We start from the raw sequence: 12,904 nt of genomic DNA, 5'->3' as shown, positions 1-12,904 counted from the left end.
GTTTTGTTTTTTATTATTATATTCTACATTTTAAAATAGTTAAGCATTTATTTTTAATTTTCTCGATCACAATATTTTGTCAGTCTGACTTAATGATGAGGACAAAAGGAACTTCACAGCTTGTTCTGGCTCTATGGTTTAAACCTGGGCCCACTCCTGGCTTAGTGGTCGATTAGTTCTGATAAGTGCGCTTGTTCTTCTTGGAATGGCAACCATCGTAGATTAACACACTGTGCTTGATTACGAAAACCAGCCTCTGTGCTGAAGGCAAATTTGTTTAATTTGTTTAATGTTTTTGTTGTTCATAGTGCTTTCGCAGAATTAAAATTTTTTTTATATAATAAAGAAAATCAAGCAGTAAATATAGAGTAATCATGAGTTTTGAGTTTTTGATAAATGAGTTTTGTAGTATAGAATTTGTGAGAGCTTTCATGCAGTTCTTAATTTATCTATCTATCTAATGTAAAGTATATCTAAAGGGTGAGCTGCTAATTGTTCCCCAAAATGCCTTGTAGGCAGGCTCTAATGGTTCATTCACACCTTTTTCGTGGTACATTAGGTAAAGTGATGTGGAATATGCCGAGCCTAAGTGCAAGCTTTAATCTGGACATGGATTACACACACTTAAACTCCACTGTGAACTGACAGCATGTGATTAAAAATGAACAAGAAGCCTTTTAGGGGTCTGAGGCCTAAGACATGGTGCAAAGTGGAAATGTGCAAAGAGAGTAGCTGTCAGTCTGGAGGCATCTCCAGGGGTATACAGTAAGTATGGTGTTGTTTCCTTATGTTGGGTAGTTGTTGTTATCTGTAGTAGAGAGGCAGAACATAATACTAAAATGAGTTTTGTAACTCACCAGATTTGGCTGGATTTCACTATGAACACCTCGCTATTAGCCAAAATTTCCAGCACAGGTTCAGGTTGCAAAACAGGGAATTAATCCAATTGCATTATTCATGATTTAGAACATCACGCATTACAATTAAGAGGTACAGATGAACTAGCTTTGATTAGGTTAGCATTTAAACAGTTGGACAGCAAAACTCGATAAACACCATTTTTATACTATTTTAAACAAAACTTTTAATTATCAAACACTGGATTAAAAAAATAATTATTTAAACTTTCACGTTTTAGTCAATCAATGACATGAAACAGCAGTGTTGCATTACAAAAAAACAACCTAAAAAAGCCAACGCATCTCTTCTTTTTATCATATAATCAGTGAAGCAAAACTACACGTTGGGCAAAATAGCAGCTGCCGTTCATTAACTAAATTTGTTTAATGAATATTTGGAGAATGTTAATGCCAGGAACAAAGGACATTTACAAATTGTTACTACAGTACTACTTTGCAGTTACCCCAGCATTCATGAACTACAGGTATGCATCATTTAATGTCCATGATGAATTCTGTGGAATAGGCCTGTATCACATTTCGGGGGATTTGGGGTAGGAAGTACTGTACGCTTGGTGAGTGTAAAAATTACTCATCTCTTCATCTCGTAAATGTTTGTTTTAGCTATTTGCAGTGCGCTGATACACACTGTTAGTTAACATAGCTTTCTTTCTCTGCGTGACAGCACCTAGAAAAACACTCATAAATGCATAATGAGTCAGAGGTGGAAAGCATTACGTGGCGACATAAGACACATCCCCACTGCCACAAGGACCCATGAGATTTAGGTTTTGTTTGAACAACATATACTTAACGAAGCTATGTGGTAAAACTGTAGTGTAACCTTATGTCTCACATCCAAAATGACACTTCTCTTTTTTTGCTAGTTTTGCTGCATTTGGAAGCCATGATGCATTTTTCGATAATATTTTCAAAAGAAAATTAAGCAGAGAGAGACAATTACAACCTCAAGAGATGCATTGTCGTTGTGTGCTGTGAATGGGAAGTTGCATTTTTTATGTCTGGCCCCATTTGCTCCCTCCCTTTCTCCATTGGGATTCATGAACTCTTTTATTACTTATGGGACCGCGGGTGTATACTGTATGCAGTCAGACGATGAATGAACGGACATTATGTGGCTCATACCTGTACTACGGTAAGGCTCTATCAGCAACCACTGAGGTGAGATAGAATCTGGTAAAGGAGCAGGTGGCTAATGCTGTAACCAGAATTTTGTGTTGTTTTTAATGTTTTTTATTATATCCTACAGTATTTTAAAAGGTTTTTGTGTGCAATAAAACTCAACAGTTGATTTAATTCGCTGGAAGTGACTCACTACACAAAAAAAAAAAAAAATTAAAGCATGAGTTATAATATAATATAATCATATATATTAATGCACAGTTAAATTCTTTATTCTTTTGCATATCCTAGCCTTGTTAATTAGAGGTCAAAGCGCAGGGTCAGCCCTTTTTACGCTTACCCTGGAGCAGGCAGCATTAAGGGCCTAGATCAAGGGTTCAACAGCTGCAACCTAGCAAACCTGGGATTTGATCTGCCCAACTCAGAGCCTTAACACACTGATATTCCACTGCCCTGGTGTTATGGTATTATGGATAATACAGTTGTAAGCTTATTTATCCAATATGATGGTGCATTCCGTAACGTTACAAAAAAAAAATCAATAATATATTGGCATTTGTACTCTTTATCATCATTGTGATTTAAAGTAAAGGTGTAAAAATATTTTCTTGTAATAATTTTTTTTTAAACAATGGAGTTATCTCATTCTGCTGTCAAACTCTGTCTATTTATTCAAGAAAAAAGCTCAATCTTAAAAGAAACTGCTCTATCAGGACATTTTTTGTTGAGTGAAGTTAAGCTTCTTTAGGCCATGCCTGCTTTTTTGGCCACATGTTCTCTTCTCTTAGTCCTCTTAGTCCCCTGTGGGACATACAGTAGTGTCTGTGATTTGCCTTTACTGGGCCTTGTCTTGTTTGTTGTGCTGTGCCTCACCTTATGTCAAGCCCATGTACCTGTAGCATTTTTTTTGTTGAGTTGTACTTTATGATCAAGCAGAACACAAACATAGTTTGATGATGATAACTCTTGAGTCCATAGTGCAACATTGCCCTGTTTGACGAGCATGATGGAACGCTGTGACACTTTAACATGTTACTTTGAATGAATTACTTATCTATAAATCTGAAAAGAAGTTGTCTTGTATGTCCATAAATGTGTGTGTTTTAGGAAAACCAGCTATCGCTCACAGAGATATAAAGTCCAAGAACATCTTGGTGAAAAAGAACAGCACTGCGGTTATCGCTGACCTGGGCCTAGCGGTCAAACATGACTCCACCACCAACACTATTGACATCCCGGCTAACCACAGAGTGGGCACCAAGAGGTATGTGTCTCCCTGTGCAAGAGTGAATATGCTGAAGGCCTTATTCATACAAAACATTTGGAATTCCTAGAAAAAGTTTAAATGTTTTTAAATAGAATAGCACTGTATATACAATTTCAATATACACTGATCAGCCACAACTTAAAAAAATAACCCAGACAGGTGAAGAGCATAACATTGATTCTTGTTACAGTGGCATCTTTCAAGGGGATGGAGATATTAGGCAGGTGTAAGGATCTGAATGACCTGCCAAGTTACACTGGCCAAGATTGTGATGGCTAGACGTCTGGGTCAGAGCATCACCAAAACGGCAGGTCTTGTGGGGTGTTCCTGATATGCAGTGGTTAGTACCTACCAAAATGGCCCAAGGCAGGACAGCTGGTGAACTTAGGCCAGGGTCATGGGCGCCAAGGCTTAATGATGCGTATGGGAAATAAAGGCTAGAATGTCAGGTTAAATCCTACACAAAAAAGCATGTGAGTTGCCACAGAGCTGTTAGGGAGCCCATGACCCCTGTCCACTGTTGAGAACGCCCACAGTGGTAAATAAGCATCAAAACTGGGCTAAGGATCAATGGATGAATCACATTTTCTTTTACATAATGTGGACAATCTGGTGTGTCTGCGTCTTACTGGGGAAATGATGGCACCAGCTTGCACTATGGGAAAAAGGCAAGTTGCCGGTACCATTGTGATGCTCTGGCCGATGTTCTGCTGGGAAACCTTTGGTCCTGAATGTTGCTTTGACCTATGTAAACATTGTTGGAAACCAAGTACACCCCTTCTTGACAACAGTATTCCTTAGTGGCAGTGGTCTGTTTTAGCAGGATAATCTGTTCTGCCACATTCCGAAAAATTATTAAAAAAATATATATATATATTTGAGAAGCATGTCTAAGAGTTCAAGACCCTGAAATTCTCAAGATTTCAATCCGATTAAAAGTCTGTGGAATATCCTGGACAATAAGTTAACTTGCAGGACTTAAAAGTGACTTAAGTGACTTTTTGGCACAAGATGGACCTACACAATATTAGGCTGGTGTTTTTTGGTGTTATAGCTGATCAGTGTACATAGCAGCAGAAATGTCTTATTCATTAAAATTACAGTTATTATTATTGATGATTCACTCACTCATCTTCTATACCGCTTTATCCTGTATTTAGGGTCGCAGGGACCTGGAGCCTATCCTATCGCAGGAGGCTTAGGGCACGAGGCAGGAAATCACTTACAGTAGAAATATAAATCTTAACAAAGAAAAAAAAAATCAAAAGTCTTTATCTGTGCCTCCGAGTGGCGCAGTGGTAAAAGCGCTCGCCCTATCATCCGGAGATCGCTGGTTCGAACCCCGGGTGATGCTGTTTTCCTCTCACAGCCGGAGGCACAGAGAGAGCTGATTGGCCGAGCTCTCTCAGGGGGGAAGGATGAGAGGTACTTGCGCTCCCACATTAGTCACGGCGCTTCAGCCAATCAGGGGCGTCTGTGAGCTCGCGCACACGGAAGGAGCGGCTAGCGCTTTCCTCCGAGTGTGTTACTCCGCCCCTAACGGTGCGTGAGCGAGCAGTTCGAAAAGATGCGGTCGGCTCGCGTCACGTGGTTCGGAGGAAACACGGGATAGCTTTCGTCCTCCCGACTGAGTGGTGGTAGTAGCCTTAATGTGGGAGCCCCCTAGTGACGGGGAGGAATTGGCCATGACTAGATTGGGGAGAAAATCGGGGAAAAAAGAATTGGACAGGACTAAATTTATAAAAAAAAAGAAAAAAAAAAAAAAAAAATCAAAAGTCTTTATCTGTAAACATCATTAAAAAAAAATCTAATTTAATCCTTTTCAACTTTTTTACATGATCTGATATCCAATACGTTTTTTCTGATAGCTGATCCATTTGTTGTTGTTGGTATCAATACTGATGATGGGTTAGGGTTAGTCAGATGTGACTGGATTCAAATTTAATCCTCGATATTATTATATACGACCCATGCAAACAACATACAGTATCTTATATACTGTATGTAAGGAATGTCCAAGTGCTTTTATAGGATAACTACTAAATAACAGTGAGATGTGGCTACTTCCTATTGTGCACAATTTATAACATATTTTTTTCATTTATAGCTGTGTTTACAGTTTGTTTTCATCTTAAATACAGCGATACAGATCACATCTACTGTATGCATTGTTTTTGTGTCAGATTTTAAAGTTCACTGACCGTTGTTGAACCTTAGCGACTATAAGCTCACCATTACTGAGCCGCTTTGCCTGGCTATATACAGCAGGCCATATGGGCAGGCTCTGAGTACACTCATCAGTTTCCATTAGCCCTTTAGAGAGTGGCGTGTGAGTGTTGCCTTTTCTTTGAAAATGTACACTTAAGTATATTTAATTTGCTCTGTTTTGTGGTAGTCGACGTGTGGCTTTGGGGTTAAGTATGTGTTTGTGCCCATGTGTTACACGTGTGTCTATGTCCTTAGGCGTGTGTTATCTCTTCTCTGAAATCAGAATGCTTGTTTCTGAAGCACAGATGTTAGTGTTTACCGAGTACTATCTCAAAAGCACCTCTTGTGCCGAATTTAATGTACATGAACCTGACATATGCAGTATATCTCCTGTGTGTGTGTGTGTGTGTGTGTGTGTGTTTCCAGGTACATGGCTCCTGAGATTCTGGATGACACCATTAACATGAGCAGCTTCGAGTCGTTTAAGCGGGCTGATATCTATTCTCTGGGTCTGGTTTTCTGGGAGCTGGCCAGAAGATGTTCAGTCAGAGGTGTGTGGTAACCATCTGAGGCGACCATATATGTATGTGTTATTTGTGAGAGAAACTAAACGTACCACTTCCTAGCAAAAGTTTAGGAAAAAAAAAATGAGGCTGAAAGACATGTGGGTGCTGCAGTGGGTAGTCTCACGGCTTTACAGCTCCAGTGTTCCTGATTCCATCCTGACCTCAGGTTACTCTCTAAGTAGAGTTTCTGTGCTTGTTCTCCGTAGGTTTCCTTAGGGTTCCCTGTTTTTTTTCCCACCTTCTGAAAATAAAGTACTCCTGATAGTGAGTGATATCCATCTTATTAGCTTCTGGAAGTACTTACACAAATAAATGTTTGGCCACGTAACATACTTTTAACACTTTTTTGATCTTTGCATCAATACAAGGTTCTTATTATACTATATTATATACTATATTATGTAATTATACATTATACCCATATTACTTATATGGAATAATCATTGTAATCATTAGTTGCTTAAATCTCGAAATAATCCAAATGTGGTCAAGGTCATAGGAAGGTCAAACTTCTGAAATAGTGTTTCTAGACTTTATTAAATAGTTTCCATCTTGTTTGAAGTATATACTGTATTTAAGTTTTTTTTTTTGCTATACAAGTCAGTAACAAAAAAACGTCTAGACCTACAGTATGGGTGGTAAAGCCGTCCATGTTGATGCTTTTGCTAATGGTGTCATCTATACCAGGAATGGGCAATTATTTTTCCTAGAAACCCAGATTGTTGCTGGGGGCTACATAACTTTTTGTGACCTCATACCTAAATTTTACCGCTAAGATTTAATATAGAAAACATACTGTGCACTTACTCCTAGCCTTCAGCCATCAGCTCCCAATAATAACATGCCAAAAACTGCTTTTGGCAATTTTATGAGCTGGTTTTTATTCGTCTCTCCTTCATCGCATAACAAATATCTATATCTCTTCACATGTTTTTTCTTTCAAAGTGACTCCTCAAGTTGTAGTTTTTATTACAGCCACGTTTGTTACAAAGTAACGATTGCAGCTTTACCGTCGTCTTCTACGAAAAGTCCATGACTTAATAAACAAGCCAATGACAGTAAATGAGCCAATCCACATCTTAACTGGGATCTCATGAGACAGTTGCCAGTTAGCTAGCTAGTGATGCACAGTGGAGCCTATATAGGCCTAACATCTGATGCTCCAAAACAACAAGTTGTTTATTTTAAGACCCGGAGGTTAGCTGTTCTTGCAAGAACTGTATTGTCAAGTGCAATGCAAAACCCATCAAGCTCCATGATGAAACAAGTTCTCATGAAGACCTTCCCAAGAAAACAGGACCAAAAATTACCTGCTGCAGAGGAGAGGTTCATTTAGAGTCACCAGCCTCAGAAATCAGCAATTAACAACCAGCACCTCAGATTAGAGTCGTTATGAAGGAATTTACAGAGAATAAGTAGCAGATACATCTGAATATCAATTGTTTAAATGAGATTATTGCCTTCAGTATTGTTTTACAGTGTAGAAAGAATTTCAGGAAATCAGGAATTTCAGATATCAGGAAAATAAATACTGATAGTGTAGTAGCTCACATGTATTGTACACAAATTAGACACTGCAGTGCACCAGATACCAATATTTACAATTATATACAATATTTTCAGTGTGTAAGTGAATGTATAAAATGTCTAAAGTCGGGTATAATGTATGTGTGCGTGTGTGGGGGTGTGCAAGAAATAAGTCGGCCTCACCGTTTTCAAGCATCTGGAAGCACGATGATAGAAAATGTATAGCCTGTAAAGCTGTCCTGATGGTGAATAATCCTAATTTAAGAAAAATCCTTAAAAAAACTAGATTTCACAGTCCAATACAATGGAAAACAGCTCTGAGACAAAATGAGGTCCGGGATTCCCCTCTCGATTTAAAGGCGCAGAGACAATATTCCACTGAGAGATTGATTTCCTTTGGTGCGATTATGCTTTTTGGCCACATGATGGGAGTGTGGGGAAAGGGGACAGATTAAGTCGAGTGGATTGGTATGCTTTACATTGTATATTTGCGTCAAAGGCGTATACTTTGACTTAGGAACAAATCAGACTTACGAATGTGCTCCCGGAACGGCTTTCGTTTGTAAGTCGGAACCTACCTGTATTAAACGTACCGTCATGCATGCAAATGTATTTCCATATTCTAATACCAAATAATCCTAATACCTGTAAACTGTATCTTGTCTATAATTCCTCAGTTAGTTATAACAAGAGCATGCTGATGGGTCGTGGGTCTAGGCTGAGTTTTGGCTGAATCTAAAACATTTTAAATGAGATGATTCCTGAAAGACAATTAAAATGTCTATGAACAGAAGTTGCTCAAAACATGGAAACATCTACATTGTGAATTTTTGTTTGTGTAGTGTGTGTATCCGACCTTTGAGTTCACATACGTACCATCTGTGAATGCAGAGCCATTGTCAGATTCTGTTTTTTTAGGTTCATGCAAGTTTTCTTCCTTTTCAGTAGGATACAGTCATAATACAGTAAGAGCACCCTCTTGTGGAGATTTCTCAGCCTGCTAAATTAGGAAGTGCAGTGTATTTTTAAACGGTGTAAGATTTTATATCCTCCTCCGTCCTCAGGGATACATGATGATTTCCAGCTGCCTTATTATGACCTGGTGCCTTCTGATCCGTCAGTAGAGGACATGAGGAGGGTCGTGTGTGAGCAGAAGCTGCGGCCGAACATCCCCAATCAGTGGCAGAGCTGCGAGGTAGCTTTGAAACTGGAGATATTTTTTTTCCTTTTTTACTAGATATGCACTCAATAAGTAAGTATAATATAAAGTACACTTTTAACTGTGTGTGTGTGTGTGTTTGTTTACTCAGGCCCTGCGAGTGATGGGTAAGATCATGAGGGAGTGCTGGTTCACCAACTCGGCAGCTCGTCTCACTGCGCTCCGTGTCAAGAAAACCGTCTCTCAGGTGACAGTCATTAAAGATGTTAAAGAATAGCACACACACTACACATTTAAAGACGCTCATGACCTCTGAGCGACCCCTTCATCCCCAATTAAGGGACCACATGTCAGAAGTCCATGATGTCGAACACTCTGCCGCCAGACTGAGAGTGAGAAGGATATCGAGCTGCTCAGAGCGAACCTGGACTCATTTAGAGAGTGCAGAAGGTGCAGGGAGTCTGCAGAGAAACTGTGAACGTTTTGTATATGAGCAAGAATTCTATCATTATCTGGATGACATACTAAACACTGCCTCATTTCAATCTTTTTTTCATTTCCTTTCTTTTTTTCTCTCTCTTTATTTTTTCCTTTACAGCCTCTTAACTCCTTTTATCTCGTCTCGTTTGGTCTCTTTCCTTTCTCACTCCTCCAGTGGCTTTTGATGTTTTTTCTATTTGCTGCAGCACATGAAAAGCTGTACCCAATCACTCCGCATTTTTCAGTAATGTGACAGTTAATGTGTTAACAATGTATGCCGATATGCCAGTTCATTATCTACCAGGGAGCTTTTCTTACAGACCGTTTTATCGGGTAAAAACTACAGTATCCCTGCAGGAACCCCTAACGTTGTATGGTGTTGTCATTACGAGAGGTGTTCAAGTCAAACCAAGACTTTTGATTGTGCAGTTTAACAGAACACAGATATTAAAGTACAACTTCCCTTTATTTCTCTATATAATCCACTGCTACACTAATGCACTTATCCCAGCATTTTACTAATGCTTGGACACCATCAAGGTATCCAAACCCAAAAAGGTTTTAGGCTCCATCCAAAACACAACATCAGGATTTTTTTTTTTTTTACACAAAATGCACTTAATACAATGTTGCAAATGCAACCTTAAAACAACAGAATATCAGCATTTACTCATAGCGTTTCGAACGTTAAGGTCCCGAAGCCTAAGTCTGCATGTTCTTCCCGTGTTTGGTGGGTTTTCTCCGCATACTCCGGCCTCCTCCACAGTCCAAAGACTAGCAGATTAGTGTCACTGCCATTCCCAAATTGCCCGTAGTGTGTGAATGAGAGTGTGAGTGTGTGTGCCCTGCGATAGGTTGCCCCCTGCTATCCAGGGTGAACCCTGCCTTGTGCCCTAAGTCTCCTGGGATAGTCTCCAGGGCCCCTGCAACCCTTTAACGGGATAGAGCGGTATAGACTATGAATGAGTGAGTGAGTGGTTTGATGGCGAGTTTCCAACGTTGTGTCCGTCAAGTAGTCAACACTGGTCCAGCATTACTTTAGCAAAACAACCTGGCACTAAAGGTGTCCCAACATCTGTAGTATTGTCAAATTAACATTTCCATAACATTTTTAAGGCTAAAATTTTCTGTTGGGTTTGGTTACTTTTGTCAATCTTCAAGGACAGATTGTAGCTCAACTGTTGGTCTGCTCAAACCATATTCATTAGTGAAAAGGGAACACCGTATGACTATAATCGCACAAATATTATCTGAATGGTGAAACTTTTCAGGACAGCAAAGACGGCGATGTGGTTGTGTGTGTGTGTGTGGTCCTGCTATGAGTGTATCAAGTATAGCAGTGAACCCTGAGTTTTTATGTATCTATGTCACTGCTGGATATCCATCAACCAAAAATATCCACCCAGTCTACAGCTATGCTTCAGCCAGAACCTGACACTAATGATGGGTCCAACAAAATGTTTTAGGTGTACAGTTTTTCCTGTTGTATTAATGTTTCCATTGCAACAAGAAACACATGCTTATTTTTGTAATTATTTCAGTTTTGGTCTTGTCTCCACGTCTTTTACCGTCATTGCTTTTCTTCCTCAATTGCCTACACCTTTTTTTTATGTTTCTTTGTTCATGCCTATGAATTTTTGTGTGTGTTCTGCGTATGCATAATACACACGTGATTTTCTCTATAAGCGAACCCACACGGCGGCATGGTGGTGTAGTGGATAGCACTGTCGCCTTGCACCTCCAGGGTCTGAGTTTGATTCCCAGCCAGGTTTGATTCCCGTCTCTGTGTGCATGTGTGAGTTTGCATGTTCTCTCCAGGCTTGGTGGGTTTCCTCCAGGTTCTCCGGTTTTCTCCCACACTCCAAAGACATGTAGATTTAGGCTAATTGATGTTCCCAAATTGCCAGTAGAGTGTGAGCAATGAGCGGATGAGTGTGTGTGTGTATGAATGTGTGTGTGCCCTGTGATAGATTGGCACCCTGTCCAGGGTCTACCCTGCCTCCACCTACATATTATCAGTTCGGTCACATGGTCGTCTTGATTCATACACTGTACATAACATACAAGCTACTATCTGTGTGAATCTATAATCTACATGATTTTAATTATTCAAATTGTCAGTGAGTGTAGCTCTCCTTCCACTTTATTAGGAACCCTGTTTGTATGTAACCCAATTCTCTATTGTGCCCTTAATGGGACAGTACTGTAATAACTTAAATATTTCAGATACAGGTTTCTGATTCATTCACACCGGAATGGAAAACTAATTATTTTGGTCACTTTGACCATAGTGGGGTTGTTAATTATTTCCACAAACTGGTAATCCCCTAAGATTTTTATGAACTGTAGTCTCTAGTACGGCTAGACTGGTTTGAGCTAGATCGAAGATAAATACAAAATGCAGTTTTTAAATGACTCCATTTATTGAGGGGATAAAAAGCTACCTGACCCTATGTGAAAAAGTAATTGCCCCTAAACCTTATAACTGGTTTTGCCACCATTGGTGGCAACAACTACAATCAAGCGTTTGCTATAAATGTCAATGAGTTTCTGTGAAGGAGTGCAGAATTGTTTTAATTCAGCCACACCGAAGGGTTTTCAAGCATAAACAGACTGTTGAAGGTCATCTCAAATGTATTTATGTCTTTGACTTAGCCACTCCAAAACCGAAATACAGAGATGGACTTGCCGCTCGATTTAGATCATTTTAGCTTTAGAACCATCAACAGCATGAGCTGCAGCAAAAGGTGTCTTCTTTACTTTCTGGTACTTTTGCTTTTATTCTACTGTGCTGTACAAGTAGTACTCCCTGTACCTTTCAGAACACAAAGACACTGCTACCTCATGCGCTTTCTCTAAGTGCCAAATGCAAAGAGTCATTCATTTTAAGTGTTATGCCATGACTGCTTCTTTTAATGTTTTTGCATATATACTGTAATCTTTTTGTATATGTGGATTGTTATTGTTACTGAGCAAAACAATTAGATGAATTGATTGATTGATTGATTGATTGATTGATTGATTGATTAGGAGACAATACTGTATGGATTAATTAATTGGATGATTAATTAAACAAAAATCTGTTAATCAAACAAGAAATCAGAATGTATTCACATGCATAATTTATCAGTATTATAAAAAATATTAAATATTATATGAATATATTTATTTATGTATTATATCTTGTATGTGTAAAATAATCAGTATTTTATATAACACTTGTCCTGGTTGGATCAATTGTTCTATGTAATTTGAACTATGAACCTTTTAACGTAATGCTTTAAAATGTCGTATGAAGATGTATTTTTATTTTTTTTAACGTTTCAGTTTCAGATATTTCCATATGAGCACTATCACTTTCAGTTGCACTGCACAAATATTGACTGTACCTGTGACTATGTGTAGGTTTGACTTCCTGTACAAGTCTTTTTTGTTTGTTTCTTTAACATGGGAAAAAAAATATTAACAGCTTTCTAAAGATGACAAATTCATTTGATAGCATTTACAAAAATACGTATGATTATTGCAGTTCTGCCTAAAATCTATCTATTATCTGTATATATCTATTATACATACAACTCAGCCATATGTTCAGTGATATGTGCAATATCATGGGTACGTTCATAAAAGTTTGACTACGATTTGAAGACTTGTA

The 12,904-nt window shown here is 38.8% G+C and overlaps 1 protein-coding gene across 1 annotated transcript in view; it reads left to right on the top strand.

The window, feature by feature from the left end:
- The window catches only part of LOC128524230 (activin receptor type-1C), a 40,659-nt gene extending 29,688 nt beyond the window's left edge, over nt 1-10,971 (top strand). The window contains exons 6-9 of the mRNA XM_053496685.1: nt 3,150-3,306; nt 5,944-6,068; nt 8,675-8,805; nt 8,921-10,971. Coding sequence (XP_053352660.1) covers nt 3,150-3,306; nt 5,944-6,068; nt 8,675-8,805; nt 8,921-9,046 — 539 coding nt within the window. The 3' untranslated portion in view covers nt 9,047-10,971. The remainder of the gene's footprint in view (nt 1-3,149; nt 3,307-5,943; nt 6,069-8,674; nt 8,806-8,920) is intronic.
- Nucleotides 10,972-12,904: the final 1,933 nt, after the last annotated feature.

The sequence above is a fragment of the Clarias gariepinus genome, chromosome 5, assembly GCF_024256425.1.
Source record: "Clarias gariepinus isolate MV-2021 ecotype Netherlands chromosome 5, CGAR_prim_01v2, whole genome shotgun sequence".
Lineage (NCBI taxonomy): Eukaryota > Metazoa > Chordata > Actinopteri > Siluriformes > Clariidae > Clarias > Clarias gariepinus.
Note: the sequence above shows the minus strand (reverse complement) of the source record. Positions and strands in the feature narration are given on the sequence as shown.